Here is a 19470-nt window from a genome sequence, read left to right on the forward strand (position 1 = left end):
CCCCGATCGGGGGGCGCTGCCGGTCCTCGCGCAGGAGCCATGCAAGTAGCCTACCCGATCTGTCGCCTTCCATTTGTAGTCGGGTCAAGTGGTATTTGTGATCGTGAAGGCGTAGTGTGGTGTCGGCGGTAGCATATTCTGCGCGCGCATCTTTTAATGTCGTGTATGGTGTTTCGTTGCGGGCCACTGCATTTTCTAGTGCTCTTAATTTCTTCTCCAGCTTACCGACCTCTGCGTGGAGTGTACGTCTCACCCCCCATGTGGTAGAGATACAGTGGCCATGAATCACTACTTTGTGTGCGTCCCACTCCACTGCTCTTAAGTTTGTGGTGCCAGTGTTTAATTCCCAGTACTGTTTTAGCGCTGTTCTCAGTGTCTGTGAATGCTGGGTCCTGTAGGGCTTACACTTGAAGTCTCCATGTTGGGATCGTTTGGCGCTTCCTACCCCAGTCCAGGGTTATTTTGAGCGGTGAGTGGTCCGATAGTGTCTTAGCTAGGTATTCTATCCCACTGGCTGTTGTGCAGATTTTCTGAGTGCCCCACAGTAAGTCTATCCTGGTGTGCACCTTATGTGGTATTGAGTAGAATGAATATTCCCTATGTAATGGATGCTTCACGCGCCATATGTCATGGAGGCCCATATCACTGGCCCATGCTAACCGTGGGCGTCTGGAGTATCTATTAGTTGTCGCTTGTGTGGGGGGGTTAGACCTGTCCAACGCCGGGTCCGGCGTACAATTAAAGTCTCCACCCCATATAGCAGGTGTTTCAGGATTCACTAATAATGCTGGGGTGAGCATACTCAGAAACTCGGGCAGCGCGTTATTGGGAGCATATATCCCTATAAGTGATAGTTGTTTGCCGTCTAGTCTGCCCTCCACTACCACATACCTGCCTCCCTGGTCTATCCTGTGTGATGTTTGGAGGAAGGGGATGTTCCCTGCTATCCATATGAGAACCCCTCTCGCAAAAGTTGAGTAAGATGTACATACTATCTGCCCCCCCCATTTACTCCGCAGTTCTTGCAGGTCTGGATCTTGCAGGTGAGTCTCTTGTAGGATTGCGATGTGTGTGCCCTGGCGTTTGAGTCGTGCGTGCACCCTGGATCTTTTGCTCGGGGTCCCAAGTCCCCTAACATTCCAGGTAACTATATCATATTTATGTGTACTATAGGCTGTGGGTTGGGCCATGTTTTATTTTGTAAGGGTATGTCTGGCACCCCACCTCCCAATAGGACCCGGCCGGTTCCCCCGACCCCCGTCGCATCAGCAGTCGGGCCCCCCTGTCTTGGCAATGTTCCCTGCGGTATGAACAGACCTGTAGTGTACAAACTAGTAATTACCCTCTTTCCCTCCCCAATTGGATCCCATCCCCAACTGTGAACTTGCAACAAAATACACCCCCCATTGGGGTGCGAACAAAACTTTGTCCATGTGGATATCTGTGGGGGAGCAATGTTACTGTCTGGGTGCGGCTCGTTATGGGGCTCGCATCCTTCTGCAGACCCGGTCTGCGGATGTTTTGGAGCGCTCCCGGGTTGAGCCAATCCCTCCCCTCCCCCGTGTGCCCCCGCCGCCAGCTGCGCGCAGTTTGGGTGTAGGAACTATTTCCAAGAATAGAAAAAAAAAAGATACATTTGTTCAGGTGTGATAACCACCCACTTCCCGTGGGGGACGCGAAGTTCAGTTCTACTCCTCAGTTGTGGCGGCCGGTCCCAGCGGGGGGGCGGGTCAGTGATACTCGTTCAAAGTGTGTCTGCGGTCCTAGGGGTGAGCTCCGGGCCTTTCAATGCTTCTGTTAATGTAGAGTCCGAGCTGATCGAGTCCGATTCCGAGCTTTCCTCCAGATGTGTCCTGAGATCCTCGAAGGAGTTCTGTGTCAGCAGGGGAGTTTCTTTCAGAACTCTGGCTCTCTCTTCTGCGGCCTGTTTCTCCGTGGGTTGTCCCCTGGGGCGTCTCTTGGAGCGTTTCCGAGACGAGGTCGTTGACCAGTTCTCGTCAGTGGCGGTTGCATCATGGGGGTGGGCGAGCCCCTTGGCATGCATCCACGTCCAAGTGTCCTCCGGCGAAGTGAACACATGGGTGCGTTCATCTACTGATACTCTCAATTTGGCTGGGAATAGTAGTGCGTACTTTATGTCATGTTCACGGAGGCGTTGCTTTATTTGGACATAGGAGTTGCGTTGCTTTTGCACTTCCTGAGTGAAGTCTGGATAGGCGTGAACAATTGAGTCCTCATACTTGAATGGGCCTTTGTTGCGGAACTGCTGCAGTATAGCATCACGGTCTCTGAAATTCAGGAACCTGGCTATCTTCGGTCTTGGGAGTTGGCCCGGCATCGGGGGTCGTCCAGGGATCCTGTGCGCTCTTTCTACAGAAAAGAATTTCGATGGGGCTCCATTCAGAACCTCTTTAATTAACCAGTGTTCCAGCAAGAGTTCGGAGTTTTGATCCAGTGATTTTTCAGGGAATCCGAGGAACCGTATGCGGGATCTACCCTCTGCCTCTTCCGCTCTTCTCAGCAGTGTCTTTACTTCTGCGTCTAAGCGGAGAATTTGTTTTTGGTTGTCCGCTACTGTGGGGGCCAGTTCATTTAGCACCTCTTCCGTTGACTTCACCTTTTCGGATAATTTGCGGTGGTCTACTCTAAGGATATTCAGGTCTTGCGACACCGTGTCTATCTTGCTCTCCAGTGAGGATTTAGTATCCATGATTGCCTGTAGCACTTTCTCGAATTGTGAGGAATGTGCCTGGAGTGTGGTTTCCAGCGACTGCAGGGTAGGTATGAATTGTTGATCGCCAGGTACCGGTCCGTGCGTGTTCCGGTCCTGGCTTTTTGACGATTTGGACTTCCCGGCCATTTTGCTTTGTCCGTAGTTGTCCTTTAAGTGGATATACTGCTCCACCAGGTGCAACCAAGCAGCTGAGCTCGTTGGTAGCACACCTGCACCTTTTTCGTGTGCGTCCTCATTCCACTTGCACCCACGCGGTCACCCACGTTCCCTGGACCGTTCGGGCAGGGGGGGGCTACACGTCCTCACGGGTCAATGCCGGTGTGCACTTCAATTTTTTGGGGATTTCAGCCCTCCTGTTGGTCTCCAAGATAAGATCTGGCTCGGGCGGGCAGGGGCTCCCCGTCGCTGGGCCCATCAACCAGCGTGGGCAGAAGAGAGGCGGAGGGGGGGGGGCAAGGCCCACGTGCTCCTACCATTTCCCCGCTGACAGCTAATTCCGAGCCCTAGATCCTCTGACGAGATGGGGGGGAGAGGGTCCTTCCCGTGGGTGTGCGCCGAGCGAGCTCCAGGCGCTCACGGATCCCCCGCAGCAATACGGCGCTTACACGGTGGGGCGGCGCCGCTCGCCACGAGTCTTGTCTAGGCCTGGTCTAGTCCGGCTGCTGGTGCCTTACAGGTTGTAGCAGCAAGTTCCTCCTGCGGACCCCGGGTCCTATCTTAGGGGGGCGCGCCTCGCCAGCGGGTAGTGAAGAGGGGGCACCCTCAGGGGTCCCGGGCAGCTGGTTCTCTGTTTCCCACTGCCCCCGTCCGCGCGGGGGGGATCCTTGGTGAGGGGGAGGGGGAGAGCAAAGGGTAAGGCTCGCTACCTCCCCAGAGCGAGTACCTCCCACCGCCGCGCACCCACCGGCCGGAGTTCGGAGCACCCCCTCAAGGAAGATGGCGGCCGCTGCTCCTTTGACGAAGCCGATTCTTCGGCGGCCTCCCGCCTGGGATCAATGCAGCTGTTGGTGGGTAGGGGGTACCCGGAGTAGATCCCCCCTCAGCCTCCGGGTATTGATGCCGCAGGAGCGCCTTGCAAATGTGCTACGGCGGGCCCAAGACAGGGCACCGCCTCAAGGAAGATGGCGGCTGTGGCTCTTTGAGGAAGCCGATTCTTCGGCGGCCGCTCCTCACGGCCGCCCGACTGCACTCGATGCTGCTGTTGGGAAGCATGGGGCACACGGAGCGGATCCCTCCTCCGGTTTTAGATGTTGGCGCCCCGGGAGCGCCCTGCAGGTATGATACGGCGAGCCCAGGACGGAGCGCTTAATTAAGCGTCCCTCCCGGTCGCCATTTTGGCTCCTCCCCCCATCAAAGTTCTATACTTACCTGCGTGAATAACCTTGCAATTTATGTACTTACCTAAAATTTGAATCTTGTGGTTCTAAAAATAAATTAAGAAAATATATTTTTCTATATAAAAACCCATTGGCCTGGAGTTATGTCTTTGAGCGTGTGTCCCTCATTTATTGCCTGTGTGTGTACAACAAATGCTTAACACTACCCTCTGATAAGCCTACTGCTCGACCACATTACCACAAAAGAGAGCATTAGTATTATCTAATTTTGCCATTATCAACCTCTAAGGGGAACCTTTGGACTCCATGCACACTATCTCTCACTTTGAGATAGTATATACAGAGCCACCTTCCTACAGCGGCCATTAGTAGTGAGATTGAAAGTGTGGAAGAGCAATTAGGGGCCACTAAAAAAGCACTTTTTACTGCCCCAAGGGTTATGAACGCAGGTGGCACTCAATCCCCTAGCTTAACTACAAACAACAAAGTAATCTTAGCTACTAACCTATGTACCTATAATGACAAATTTGTTATTGACAGTAATAGCAATGACTTGAGCGGAATAGCATAGTGAATCTTCTCCCTTCTAAAAAGGCCACAAATCTTAGAAAGAAAACAACTGCCAGCTCTAAAAGACTCGTTTAGTAAAGAATTCCATTGGTTATTCGTGGATGGTAGATGGCAGGGAAGATGCAACCCTTGCCCTTTTTACTGCTGCCCCTAAGACTGTTCTGTCTAACTTCTTCGAGCCATTACTTGATACACTCTGGAGCATAGATGCCTCGACCAAAACCCTGATTTACCAAGGTAATATTGGGAGTATATACTATGCAATTCCATTAAGTGGTCCATCAGGCAGCACCACAGGAGGAGGCACCTGCCTCTCAACTGGACGGTGAGCGGGAACTACAGGTAAATGAGTTTTATGGTGGCCCTGATCCTAATTTGAACACCTATAGGGGCTCATTACAAGTGTGGTGGTCTGTAGTCCACCACACTTTCAGTGCCAGTCTTGACGTCTGCCAATGCGGCAGTCCGACCGCCACATTACAACCCTGGCGGTTGGACCACCAGCGAACCACCAGGTCCAGCAGGATCTTGGATTCCGGCGGTCTGGTGGTGGTGGAGGTTCTAATCCACCAGGGCAGCTCTGCAAGCAAGACCTCATACTCCTCCAGCAGGTTCATGGTGGTAGCACTGCCATGAAAATGCTGGTGGAGAACAGGTGCAGGGGCCCACAGGGGGGCCCTTGCACTGCTCATGCACTTGGCATGGGCAGTGCAGGGACCCCCCCAGCCGCCACCCTCACAATGTTCACTCCCCAATGGGAAGTTTGCCGCGTAGACGGCGGCCACCCTGTCAGGAGTTTGGCAGACAGCGTTTTCTGTCTGCCAAACTCATAATGAACCCTATAGTGTGCAGAAGGAAGGAAGGTCAATTTATGGCTTTTTCTCGATCCAAGGGTCACCAGCAACTAGCCACCTCATCTTTGTGCAGGGGGGAAATCCTTTCCACAGCCCGAAGCTTGGATTGTACAACAACCAGCAAGACATTACATTTGCCCCAAGAGGCCGCACCTTTAGTTATCGTCTTAAAGAATGTCCCTTTACTGGACTCCAAGACTTCAGAAAATATGTACCAGCTAAAAAATTAGGTGGTATACTGGCTGACGAGGTCAACAGATATTTTTAACTGTGAGAGTATAGCCAGTAATATAATCTTGGTGCACCATTGGGTTGGCCCTTACCCAAAAAGAGAACAAGGGGAATTTATAGTCATTAACTTCAGGGCTGAATAAGTGGTTAGGACCCTGTTGGAAAGGCTGCATGCAACTTGTCCCTGTCATCTTTCCACCATGGCTGTTTCATTGAAGTACTTTTATAAGCCTTCAGACCCAAATGCATTCAGGGTTTCCTGTGCCTGTAGTACCTTTCAAATTCCAACTGGTTTTCCTTTCTAGAACATGTTGATTGACTCTGTAATGCAGACTTGTCAGCAGGGACTCCCTCATATCTCAGCAGAGAGGATCGCCAAAGACCGCAAAAACACAGGAGGGATTCAATTCCCTCAAAGCGCAGCACTATTCTTTGTACAACTCATTACATGTCTTTAAATTCCCTGTTGGTAAGTGCTGATCAAGACTTGCTTCCACGAGTGACTCCTTTGGTGACAGAGCTTTTGCTCTCTACTGATGAATGGATTTGCCTTTGTGAGTAGCCATTTCATCTAATTCTAACAACTGTCAGGGGGACTCTGTAATGGACAACTTAGTGGCGCTGATGCCTGGATCTGTTCCCAGTTTCACTGTTTCCAAACCCAAATACAATTGTATGTTCTAGGGTGTGGCTGGGCTCTCTAGGAAACTAGATAATGCTGAATGATTTGATACTTTTACGAATTATAACATTGTATGCCTACAGGAGACCTGGTCACACAAAGCTGTGTTTATAAATGGGTTTTCTTCTATTCACACCCTGACCGAGCCTTCAAGAGGGGGCCATCATAAAGTCGGGCTTTTGACCTTGATTTCAATCTCTTCAGGCTGACATACTTAAAACATTTCTTAATTCTCCCTACTTTCAGATTGTAACACTTCGGGTCAAATCTAGGGAAATGTTGGTTGTTGTTATATTTTACCATCTTAATTTTGTTTCTACTATGCCAGAAATAGTTGTCTCCCTTGAGTACACATTCAATAAGATCTGTGAATTTAATATGGATTTTGTAATAATTTGGGAGGGGATTTCAATTGTAGATTATGCCCTACCTCCAAGAATGTTATACGTGGGGCAATATGTTGTGATCTAGTGGATTACACACATTTTGAGCACACACCTTGTGGAGACATTTTTTATTCTATCTTTAACATCTGAGGGGCTGACATGGGAGCCAAAGCCACAGAGGTGGCTTTATGCTAGGTGTTCAAAAGCCCATATGGATCTCATCTCTGCCCTGAAACGTTCCTAGGGATAGGGGGATTGTATGAACTTGTAGGGTGAACTATAAACAAGCAATTGCTGAGAGGAAAGACCTGATCGGGAGAGAAGCATGGGAAAAAGTATACAAAGCAACTAAAAGAAATGCTACCCTACTTTTCTGGAAAACTGTCCCCTATGTTTCTCACACACATTAAATGCCTATTGATGTTACCATCGCTCCGTCAAAATAGGTGAAGCATTTTTTTAAGCTTTATGGGAGTGGATCCACTGGTGAAAGTTCTCTAGATCACCCCCCCTCCAGTTAGACCTCACTCTGGCACACACTGAGTATTAGAAATGGTTTTTTTTTGTTGGCAACCAGGTTACCCCCTGTCCAAGCAAGAACCCTCACTCTAGTCAGGGTAAAAGAGAATCACCCTCAGCTAACCCCTGCTTACCCCCTTGGTAGCTTGGCAAGAGCAGTAGGCTTAACTTCAGAGTGCTAGGTGTAAAGTATTTGTACCAACACACACAGTAACTTAATGAAACACTACAAAATGACACAACACAGGTTTAGAAAAATAGAAAATATTTATCTAAACAAAACAAGACCAAAACAACAAAATCCACAAAACATAAGTCAAGGTATCACTAGAAATGCAAAAAGAGTCATCATGTAATTTTAAACACAATGCTAACGACGTTAGCGTGAAAATGTACCTTGGGTGTGTCAAAAATAACCCTGCACAGGCGAGTGTGCGTCAAAAAGGGCTTGCGATGCGTCGATTTCACTCAAGAGCGAGACTTTGCGTCATTTCTTCTTTAGTCGGGTTGGCGTGCGTCATTTCTTCTCTCCGCAGGAGAGCGATGCGTCGATCCAGTCAGCACTCTCGGGTCCGGGCAGGCCTTGCGTCATTTTTACACGCCCAGCGGTGTTTGCATTGGAAATCCAGCCGCACGATGATCTGAAAACCAGCCTCCGTCAGTGATGCTGTGCGTCGTTTCTCCAGCCGCGCGCATCGATCTTCCGGTCGCGTGGTAGGCGAGCGTTGATTTTCAGCCACAAAGCCAGCGGCGCGTAAATTTTTCAGTCGCAGATTGGAGTTGCATCGACCTTTTCCCCGTATGCCGTTCTGTGCGTGGATTTCTCACTCTTGGGCTGCCAGCTTCTCCTTTCAGGGTCCTAGGAACTGGATGGGCACCACTTGGAGTAGGAGTCTCTCCAGAGACTCCAGGTGCTCTCAGAGAGAAGTCTTTGCTGTCCCTGAGACTTCAAATAACAGGAGGCAAGCTCTAAATCAAACCCTTTGAGATCTTCACAAGAAGGAAGGCAACCCAAAGTCCAGTATTCTTTTCTCTAACACAGGCAGAGCAGAACTATAGGATATCTCCACAAAGCACGGTCACAGGCAGGGCAGCTCTTCTTCCTCAGCTCTTCAGCTTTTCTCCAGGCAGAGGTTCCTCTTTGTTTCCAGAAGTGTTCTAAAGTCTGTGATTTTGGGTGGCCTTCTGATACCCATTCTGCCCTTTGCAGTAGGCTTACTTCAAAGGAAAGTCTCCCTTGATTGTGAAATCCTGCCTTGCCCAGGCCAGGCCCCAGACACACACCAGGGGGTTGGAGACTGCATTGTGTGAGGGCAGGCACAGCCCTTTCAGGTGTGAGTGACCACTCCTCCCCTCCCTCCTAGGCTCATCAGGAAATGGAGACTACACCCCAACACCCTTTGTGTCGCTGTCTAGTGTGAGTTGCAACCAGCCCAACTGTCAAACCTACCCAGAAAGGGAATCCACAAACAGGCAGAGTCACAGAAATAGTTTAAGCAAGAAAATGCTCACTTTCTAGACTTGATCTCCACATAAATAGACAAGTAAAAGAAGTGAAGAAGTCAGAGGATATATGTATGGTAAGTTTTGATTAATTTTGTTAGACAACATAGGTGTTTAGGATATAAGTGATGGTTTTTGATTGAGTTGTTGTGGTGTTTTAGGGACTCCCATTGTATTAGTCCTGAAGAAGACCCATTGTGGAGCTGGGATTTGGCCCAAGATATAGAGGGGTCGAAACGTCGACAGACATATCATAGTCTGGATTGGTTTCTGCATAAGAACTTTGGAGGATTGAAGGCATTGATTTAGACTCTCTGAGCATTTGGAATGGAATTAATGCAGCAAACAAAAAAGAACCAACCAACTGTTTTTAATGTTTTGTTGTATAGGTTTTTGATTCATTGGAATATGTATTATTCTCCTTTCTATTTATCACAAGCACTTTTTCTCACACTATCTGTCCCTGGGTGTGTTTTTTTATCAGATGGGCTGTCCATTTAGGATGAATATATTAACTTAATATTTATGTATAAGTAAATAAATGAATATATATATTTATATGAATAAATAGCTTTTTTGCTTTCACCTATGTTCTTTTATGATGTATAAATAATTTGTCGGTTTCTCCCCGTTAGGGCATTGTTGTATGTAATGGTCACTTTCTAAAAGTGGCATTTTCAAACACACAATCTTAAAATCAACTTTACTAAAAGATGTATTTTTGAATTGTGAGCTCAGAGACCCCAAACTCCACATGTCTATACGCTCCCAAGGGGAATCTACACTTTAATCATATTTAAAGGTAGCCCCCATGTTAACCTATGATAGGGACAGGCCTTGCAACAGTGAAAAATGAATTTAGCAATATTTCACTGTCAGGACATATAAAACACATTACTATATTAACACTGAGTTATTGTATTTATGCATTGGAGCAGAGCGCAGAAAATAAGGCACCAGACCCTGATTCTGTACCTGTTGATCTTTTTCTTGACAATCTTGATGTCTGGGCTCCCATATTAAGAAATGTGTTAGGTTCCACACTTGTTATAGGCCCCCCCTAAGTCATGGTCCAGCGCTATAATAGTGCTGATATTTAAAGAAAAGTGACAGGGCATACCCTTGTTGCTATCAACCTATTTTATTAATTGATTCTACAAGTAAAATTCTGGGAAGGATTCTGTTGTGCCAGCTGGAATCTTGGGTGGCAGAGTAAGGTTGTTTCCCTGAAGTACAATATGGTTTCAGGAAAGGCTTTGATTGCAAGGAAATATACTCTGGCTGAGAAAGTCCGTCTCCATCTTGCCTTTATGGATCTTACCTCAGCTTTTGACTGGGTAAACAGGGGCAAACTTTGGAATAAAATGCTGGACATGGGTTTAGATGAGGCCTTGGATTATTATCTGGCAAAGTTGCATGAGTATGTTACTTGTCGTATTAGATATGACGTGGATGGGAAGTGCACCGACCCTATCAAGATGATACGTGGTGTGAGACAAGGGTGTGTGCCAGCACCATTCCCATTTTGCCTTTACTTTAATGACCCAGACATTTGGTTGAAAGATGAAGAAGTAGACTCTCCCAGGGTGGGCAACAAGAAGTTATTTGCTCTCCTTTATGCAGATGACTGTGTTTTAATGTCAAGGACAGGAGTTGGCCTTCAAAACTGTTAAATAAATGTGTTTCCTTCATGGATGATGTGGGTTTAAGGACCAATTCGACTAAGCCCTATGTGATGGTCATGGGGAATACTCGTCTGGGTCTGAGGACGTATCATATCCATAAGGAAAAACTTCCTGAAGTCCAGACTTTTACATATCTAGGTTTTCCTTTTCATTATAAAAGTAATTGGTACCATCCTATCAATGTTAGGCATTTACTGTTCAATCAAGCTATTGAGGCCCTTTTTAGATACTCAGGGAAGCTTGGCTGCAAACCTCTGAATACCTTGATTGCTATTTATGAGGCACACTGTCCATCTACTTATGGGGCTGGTGTGTGGGGCTGTTAGGATATTTCCAAATTACAATTAAAATAAAATGCCTTTTTGAGAAGGCTTCTGACAGTCCCCAGTAGCCTTGCAGGTTATTTGTGCGAAACGGAGCTTGGTCTCTGTGCTCTGGAAGGTTGTTCATGTTATGGCATTCTGTGTGGACCAAACAAGAGACCTCGACTAATCACAAGATAATATATGATTGCTTGTTGCTAGATTATGTACGGAGAATCTCATGGCTCAGTTTTGTGAGGGAACACCTTGTCACACTTTGTAGACCAGATTGTTTTGACTGCCCCCAAAATATGGCATTGATTCCTAGACGATATTGGTATTGCGCAGAGAGACTGTCATGAAAGTTATGAGGAGAGTGGAGGGGTATCTCCCCAGGTGACCACAGACAATATCGAACCATACTTGCACTTCCCAATAGAGCCCCTTCAAAGGTTCTACTTGGTGAAATTGAGGTTTAGCATTTCTCATTTCTTAGTATCTTATCCAAGCAATGTATTCTCTGATTCTGCACTCGACTCTTCTCCTTCTGATTCTTGCACTGCTCAGTCCTTTGTATTTTTTTGCACTTTGTACACAGAACCCAGGAAAAAAAGTCTAACTGTTAGGTGTTGCAGACCTGCTTTGTTTAATCTCCAGCTTCTACAGGCTGAATACGTGTCCTTGATGGTTTATAAATGTATTTCTGCAGCAGAAAGACATGGAGGCTTGGTAGGGTAAAATCTGTGATTAGTCTGCATGTTTGCACATGATAATTTATAATTGGGCCCATGTGAAGGTTAGTGTGTATGTGGTTCCTGTTTTATGACGCAGTCTTGTTGCTAGGAGTTTTAACGATTTTAACATGCGTTTGCATTTTTTTGCACATGTTTGTATTGTATTGCACTGATTGTTTTTATTATGTGTTTTTAGCGCTGCACTGGCTTTTATGGTTTTCATAGCGAATAATGATGTTTTGATTTGAAAACAAATAGAAAAAATGTACAAATAAAAATGAATTTACAAGTCTAAGCAATTAAATGTAAGAAAATGAATTAACAATGAACTTTCTATCAAAACATACATATGTAAATACATCTCCCACCCAAATTCCCACCCACAAAACCCCAACAAGAGGTACTAAAATTACATATGTATAATACGCAGTAAAATTTAAATAACTTATAACACTGAAACTTATAGAACATTAAATTCAAACAACAATTAGTCATTGTAAGTAACAATATTAAATAAAACAATAATACATATGGCAATATTATGTACCATGATAGTCTGGACATCATGATATTTTGCAACAGTATTATCGATAAAACGATTTACAAGGCACATGATGAGACTCGTTTTCCTAGAGGAGGGATTCTTGGCCCTATGTCCTTCCACGTCAAAACAGGTGATGCATTTGTCTTTGTCAGCCACCTTGGATGTTGGGGCAGTGGGACACACCAAAGAGTTGGCTAGAGTATTGAGTGAAGCAGTAAATGTCAGATGGAAAACATTGTTGACACTTCTTCCAGAGATGGATGTTGGGAAATGCAGGGATGTCACTTTCTGCAGATGTGAATGCTGGGAAATTTGTAGATGGCTTCCTGTTATGATAGATGCTGGGAAATTAGGCCCTTTTGCCAGACTTCTTCTTTTGAAATGGTTTTGATTGGAAACCTGCAGTGTCACTTCCTTCATATATGGATGTTTCAAAATGCAGCGATATTGCTTGCTGAAAAGATGGATGCATAGAAATGCAATTATGTCACGTCACATCTCGCCCACGTCCTTGAATTTCTATCATATGTGTGAACTCAAGCAGTCAGATCCTAACTACACTATTTACGAACAACGCTTTCTCTCTTCAGCCTCTTTATATTTTCTTGAATAGCATCTCATTTTATTTGAAATACTCAAGATAATTTGCTTTCTGTGCCCCTCCACACCTACCCACCTTTTATTTTCATTTCTCTCGCCTAATTCTCTTCTCACTATCCCTCCTCTTACATCTCACTTCCTTCTCCTATCTCCTTACCCTACATCCCCTCTGCTTGTTTCCCAGCCCCTCTTACCTCTATACACTTCCCTCCTATCACTTCTTTACTTCCTCTCTCTTCCTGCTTCACACATTGTGTTTATTATTACTTGCAGGGTCTGACTTGCAAGTCTGTATCACTAAAGGACCAACCTGCTGTTCAAGGAAAATGGAGGAAAAGTATCAAGTAGCTGCTCGTGTGAACATGGAACACCTTCTCCAGTCTGCTAGCTCCGAGCTCAAATTCCTCATCATTCAGAATGCTGCTGTTTTTCAAGGTAGGCGTTGTAAAGTTTTTTAAAGAAATGTCAGCCTAATTGTATCAAATGTCAACCTGTGTTCAACTGGTCCTTCGCCTACTAAGATGGTCAGTATTGATGGTGAAGAAGAGGTATGAAGGGGGAAATATTAGTGAAATATGTCACCCATGCAAGACAAGGGCGTGAGAACAGAGGTACAAGGTGCTCATGATCATCACAATGTGCTGTAGAGAGAGCTTTATTCACCAGATCCTGCTTTTTTCATGGCCCATGTTACTGCAGCAAAATGTATTTGTATATAGATGCTTAATTTAAAGCAAGCCTGCCGTCATTATTAATGAGGCAGCCTGCAGGGCCAACACACTACATGGCACCAGGTGCAGCAGCTGTTTTGTTTCCTCATGTCCTGATATATATATATATTTTTTTATATTAGGTGCTTACGACACCTGGTAAAAACAAGTGTCTCTTGAACCCACCTAGCATGAGGTTATTGATGCATGTACCACACAACATCTGACAGACCTCCGAGGAACAATAAAGTAGTTTAGCTTGTTTGAGATTTTTAATCCAGATCTATGAAAGGGAACAGAAGAATCCATTAAAAAAGGGGGAGATTTTTATGTTTTTTTAAAGTTGTGAATAAAAAACTGACAGGGGTCAGACAATGGAGACCGCTAAGAATTCGAATTCAGCAATAATATTATCTGACTTTAAATGACTCTAAGGGATCGGGTTGAAATAGAAAATTTGAATAATGATCTTTGAAAAATGAGATGGGTTGATGAAGGGAACCCTGGTGAAGTCCAATTGTACAATTTATGGTTTTTGTGCTCTCAGCAAAACGGAATTTAAAATCGATATTGTTCATCTCATAGATGAGCAGGGACAGAAACAAACAAAGATGATGGAGATAGTGATGAGCTCGAATAGAATTGATATAAAATTAGAGGAAGGACTCAAACAGTGTGGACAAGTACAGGATCCAGAAATATTTGAAAAATTGTCATGCAGCGGAAACCACTTTAAGGTCTAAAGCAAAGGTGGAAAGAAAACACAGTATCAGAATATAGCGAGACACTTAACTTTACAAAAAAATGACTTCCAAAGTTGCGAGGTGTGTAAATACCTCGATGTAGTCTGATTAGGCCAGGTGGACATGCGCGTCTGCAAGGAGGCAAGGGGGCTGCTTGCCCCCCTCTACCATCCCAACCGTCCCACGGATTTGTGTAGAGCCTGGTCTGCAGGCTAACAGTGCAGAGCAACACTACGGCCGCCGTAGTTTATGCCTCCTCTGGAGGGGTGATGTTAAAATAATGCCCCCCCCCTGAAAAAATTATGACCCCACTCCTGAAAAAAAAATATGTGAACGCCCAAGCACGTGGATAATGATTATAAGCCTTCACTGCCATCCCATGACGTGACCTGACGTGCTTGCAACAATATTGAAATACTGTATTAAGTCACACAAGACAGTAATGAACTCTGCAACTCACAAATAAAAGACTGGAAACAGGATATTACTAAAGGCAACAATAGCTGTTTTTCTGTTGCACACCATGCTGCGGTTTTTGAGCATTGTGATGATTAGGAGTTAGTCTTATCCAATTTATTGATACTCCAGCCAGACGGATGAAAGCCTGACCTGCCCCTGGCTAGGTTTAAAACTGGTGTCGTGTAGGTCACAACCATATGTCAGCAACCAGTGCTTATCTCACTGAGTCGCCCTGTCTGCATAGTGACAGAATTACCAACAGAAAGGAAAAAGGCTGAAAAGTATTTCTATGCAGCAGTAAACATACTTCTTTTAATAGATCTTCAGAGGTTGATTTTGGGTAAGGTTATTTAGAAGGTCAGTGAAAAAGGATGTTTTTTTTTCATTTCAGTGATTTAACTCTGCTCCGTAAACGAAATGTAACTTTGCCTTAAGTGTCTAAGCAGCAAAGTTTTAACAAGCTTGACATCTGACCCTGGAAGTGTTAGGTATTGAAAAAATCTATTTTGAGTATATAATTGATTATCTCATTGCATGGTAAGGGCTCAGTCTACCCCAGGGTTCCTTAGAAAGACGGTCAAATTCCATCAACTTATAAATTAATCCTATCGCTATACACTGTAAGAAATGCAGGGCCAAGCACAATTTGGGCCCATTTAACACAGCTGGTGTCACAAGTGTAAATTTCCTTCTGTAATTCGCCAAATGTGAATTTACACTGGTAAATGGATGTACTTGTTGTGTAATGTTATTTCAGATTGTTGTCATATTTGACATGAGCAGATCTTCTCACAGTAGAGGGGAGTGGGTGTTCTAAGCTGAGAGTGTCATAGAAACCGTAGTTATACCAACAAACCCGTGAATTTGTGGGTATGTACAAAATTCTGTCCCACTCATTCTCTTCCAGAAGCAGTCTGGGATTTACTTCTATCCAGTGGTGGCCACATATCAACGGGGTGGGTGGAGGTTTAAAAAAAAAATACAAAAAAATACAGCGTTGTCAGTATCAAGCGTGCTACCCAATGATTTATCCTGCGCTCCAACAAATGTAGGCTGAGAAGTCAGAGATACAGCTATGGAAAGGGAGAACTGTGTGCTAGTTTACACTTGCTAAATAATGGAATAGCTATTTTAAAAAGGTATGTCAAGCAGTAAAAGAAGAAGCTGAAATTCCTGTGAACATAAAACTAATTATATCAAAATGTATGGCCATTTTGCACAGTAAAATGCTGAAAAAAGCTGAGGAAGCACTATAGATCACAGCGAACTCTGTTGGTGAAGTTTTTATTGGTGTTATCGTTCATTGACAGTCTTATCCAAGCAACCGAAAGTACAAAGAAAAAATATGATTATAAAGCCATATCTAGACAGTATTTTAGAATGCAATGTTGACGCCTCAGAACTGGTTTTCCTTATGTCACTTCTTACATTTCATTGTATCTAACGCTATGCAAATACTTTTGATGTGGCGAACTATTGATGTTTTAATTAATTATTTTTAAGATCAATATTTCAAAAGTATGCCGTAGTCTTGTTGTGAAGTATCTGCTATTTGATGCAAATGTGAGTTGAATCGTTTGTTTAATAAAATACTATTTGTATACAATCTATTGACCTAAATGCTAATAAATACTTACACTAATTGTACAATAAAGCTACCATTGCATTATCTCAATATCGGTTTTTTAGTTTCTTTTTAGTACTTGTTTGCCAGTGCAGCCGTCTGCATAAGTTATTGTTGCCAATTGTTTACCTATACAAAGAACTATGTTATGTTTATTTGTGAGCACACTTATATATAACCCTCTTCGTGCTATAGAGTAAAAACTTAATAATTTAAACACAAAAAAATTACCTTAAACGCAGAGAGCAACGGAGACAACTACTGATTAAAAAGTTACGTTTTCAATAGTTTCTTTGAAGAAGATGAGCAGATTCTGCTTGTAAATTTAAAGATTTGGCATTTCAAATCCTAGGTAAAAGCAAAATAGATTGCGTTGCCATAACCCAATCTAGATTCGATTAGAGCATTAATAATTTGTAGTTGACTAGGAGGTTTCAAGAATGGAAGGTTATTTTCCGGATCTTCAAATGGAAGAATCATCTACTGGCGACCTTCTTGTTTTGACATTCATGCAAAAGAGAAGACTCTGAAAAAATGCCCAGATTTCTAACACAGTCTGCAGGGATTTGTGGTGTTTCCATGATCAAAGGCCAACTGATTTTGTTCCACTGTTTTACGTTCATGGGAATGAGAAGGATGCCCATTAAAAAAAAAAGAGATTACGAAATTTGGAGGTCCTTTGCTATTGGATGATTCCAAGGGAAATATTTAATTTAAATTGATTTTCACCAAAGAATAATTTTTTAGAGAGTACAAAATGGTAAAAATGATTTATATGTTGTCTGCTTACATGTAAATTGTATCTCCTTTTGGGGAAGTAGTTTACTTAGAGGGCACATGTAGAGATTGATTAGAAGTTGTGAAAGGGTGGAACCCTGAGGTACACTGTACCAAATATTGGTTCACATTTTAGCACAGTGCCCAAGTTGTCAATTTCTTCGTGAGTATTAATGAGTATGGTGTGGTGGATGGTGTTAAATGCCTCTGAAGGATTTAAAGGTAGCAGCACACCAACACCACTGATGTCCACCAAACTGTGCAACTCACATAGTAAATAGAATAAACATTATTTTGTTCTGTTATTAGGCCTATAGCCTGCTTGGAAGATGTTAAACTATTGGTTGCTTTCTTTAATTGGTAAAATATCAATTTTTCTAGTAGTTTGCCCAAATAGAGTAGCAGATAGATTGTAAGTTGCAGGGGTCCTCTAAACTTAGGGAAGGATTTTTAAAAAAAGGGTTTAACTGCTTGCTTCCACGGCGCGGGGACTAAGCCCTGTGCTAGGGAGCTGTTAAAAAGTAGGAGCTTGTCAACCAAATGGCCTCATTCATTAGTGTTGCTGATCATAGATCATTCAGATTGTCAGAAGTCCATATTTATGAAACACCTTTTGACAGCTATCAAGAAGTGATGGTTGCGAAGGTAGAGATAAAAGTCAGGGTAGGTGGTGGGATATATTCAACCTAAATACTGCTTAGGGGTCAGATAACCTCAGAGCTTATGGAATTTCAGAGTTTTATGAGTTTGTTCTAAAAAAAACGTGAAAAGCTTATCACTAAGTCCCCTTGAGAGAAGTATAGCAATGTGCATGGAGCATAGAGACTGAAGAGTTCTTTGGAATAAGTTGTGATCAGATGAAACGTGTTGTGAATGGTAAAATGTATTTTCTTCCTGATATTTTTTATGTGACACCACCCTTTGTCATATATATCTTTAGGAGTCTTTTGAACAATCTAAATGCTGTTTCCATTAAGTTTGACTAATTTTTAGTTTCAAAGCTTTCAGTTCAGGAGAAGACCGGCCAATGTATGCAGTATTTTCTAGAGTGAAGCAGATAGTTGTTCATCTATCATGGTGACAATATTGATGTTCAAGTGGCTGAGTATGGCAATGGGATCATTATGAATAGTTAGTACCTAATTCTTTTTATTAATGGACCAATTGTGGAGGGCATGAAGTCCTTCCAGTCATGCAAAGTAGATTGAGAGAGTGCTCGCCTGTTAGGTTGGAGGTTAATACCTTGATATAATATTAAATACCATAGTGGTAAGGCCAGATAAACAGGAGGGGGTATTTCTCCCCTATAAGGTTGACCATAAAACATTTTGGATTAAAGAACTGTAAATCATCATTAGATTTTGGATAGTTGTTGGAGAGGCTTCCAGCCTGAGGTTTTAATCTCAGAGCATTGTAAAACTAGTTTAATCCAAAGCAAAGTTGTCAATTGCTTCTATTAACATTAAATACAGTGGGTGGGAAGAGGTTGGAGGCTCAGATTAACAAAAAGTAGACTCTGGTGATAAACAACCTGCCTAAAATGCCAAAGGTGGAACAATTAACTATTGATTGAGAGAGGTGTGGAAGTTAATCTCTAAGGACTGACGGGCGATCACAGCTCATGGTCAGGTCTAAGTTATAGTCAAAATGTTCAACCAGTGTCTGCTACATAAATCTATAATTTCCACACTATATCTAACTGCAGATTTTGTGTAGCATAACATAGTTTTAAGTTTAAAACGAAGGTTCTTTACTGCATGAAGCTAAGAAAACTCTGGGGATTTTAAAGTAAGGATTTTGTTTTTGGAGAGTGTGGTTGATCTGTGAACTCACAATAGTGGTAAGCAGAACAAAGTAGTAGAATTGTAGGCACAGCCTTTATATTAGCACATACCTTGAGGCAATGAGTAAAGGGTCTATGGGATGAAGAGCATACTCATGGGCCAATGGCTGAGTTTGAGTGTGGACCATCACAAACTAGCATAGCTTAGGGGCCCCTTCACCACCGCAGCGGAATACTCATTGCTTGCATACAGTACGCAGCCATGTTTCATCCATGTTTAAATATCTCATCGCTGGCACAAAATGCAGATAACCTTATGCCATTATCACCACCAGCATAACCAATAATACAATTATCCTCACTGTCAACACAGTAGTTGTGCATGTCTGAGTTTGCATGTTTCACCACATAAATTCTAGACTTGAAATAGTGAAAGCCAAGTTGGATTCATGGAGTACAAGTTCCTAGTGTTTCACAGCGTTCTCACGAGAAGAGTCTAAAAAGTGCTCCCAGTAGAGCACTGCCCTAATTGGTAAGGACACACAGACACACACCTTTCCCCCTCCCCCACCACAACCCCACCCCTTTCCTGCACACACTCTACAAAGTATGAAAATAGATGCAATGTTTTTCTTGTAGATTGATTATAGAATACTTGGATGTCGTAATCTATCTTGGCACATATAGTGGGGA

The 19470-nt window shown here is 43.6% G+C and overlaps 1 protein-coding gene across 1 annotated transcript in view; it reads left to right on the forward strand.

The window, feature by feature from the left end:
• Positions 1-19470, forward strand: part of GPC3 (glypican 3) — a 3152357-nt gene that overhangs the window by 348349 nt on the left and 2784538 nt on the right. The window contains exon 2 of the mRNA XM_069206010.1: positions 12955-13116. Coding sequence (XP_069062111.1) covers positions 12955-13116 — 162 coding nt within the window. The remainder of the gene's footprint in view (positions 1-12954; positions 13117-19470) is intronic.

Source organism: Pleurodeles waltl, chromosome 2_1 (genome assembly GCF_031143425.1).
Source record: "Pleurodeles waltl isolate 20211129_DDA chromosome 2_1, aPleWal1.hap1.20221129, whole genome shotgun sequence".
Classification (NCBI taxonomy): domain Eukaryota; kingdom Metazoa; phylum Chordata; class Amphibia; order Caudata; family Salamandridae; genus Pleurodeles; species Pleurodeles waltl.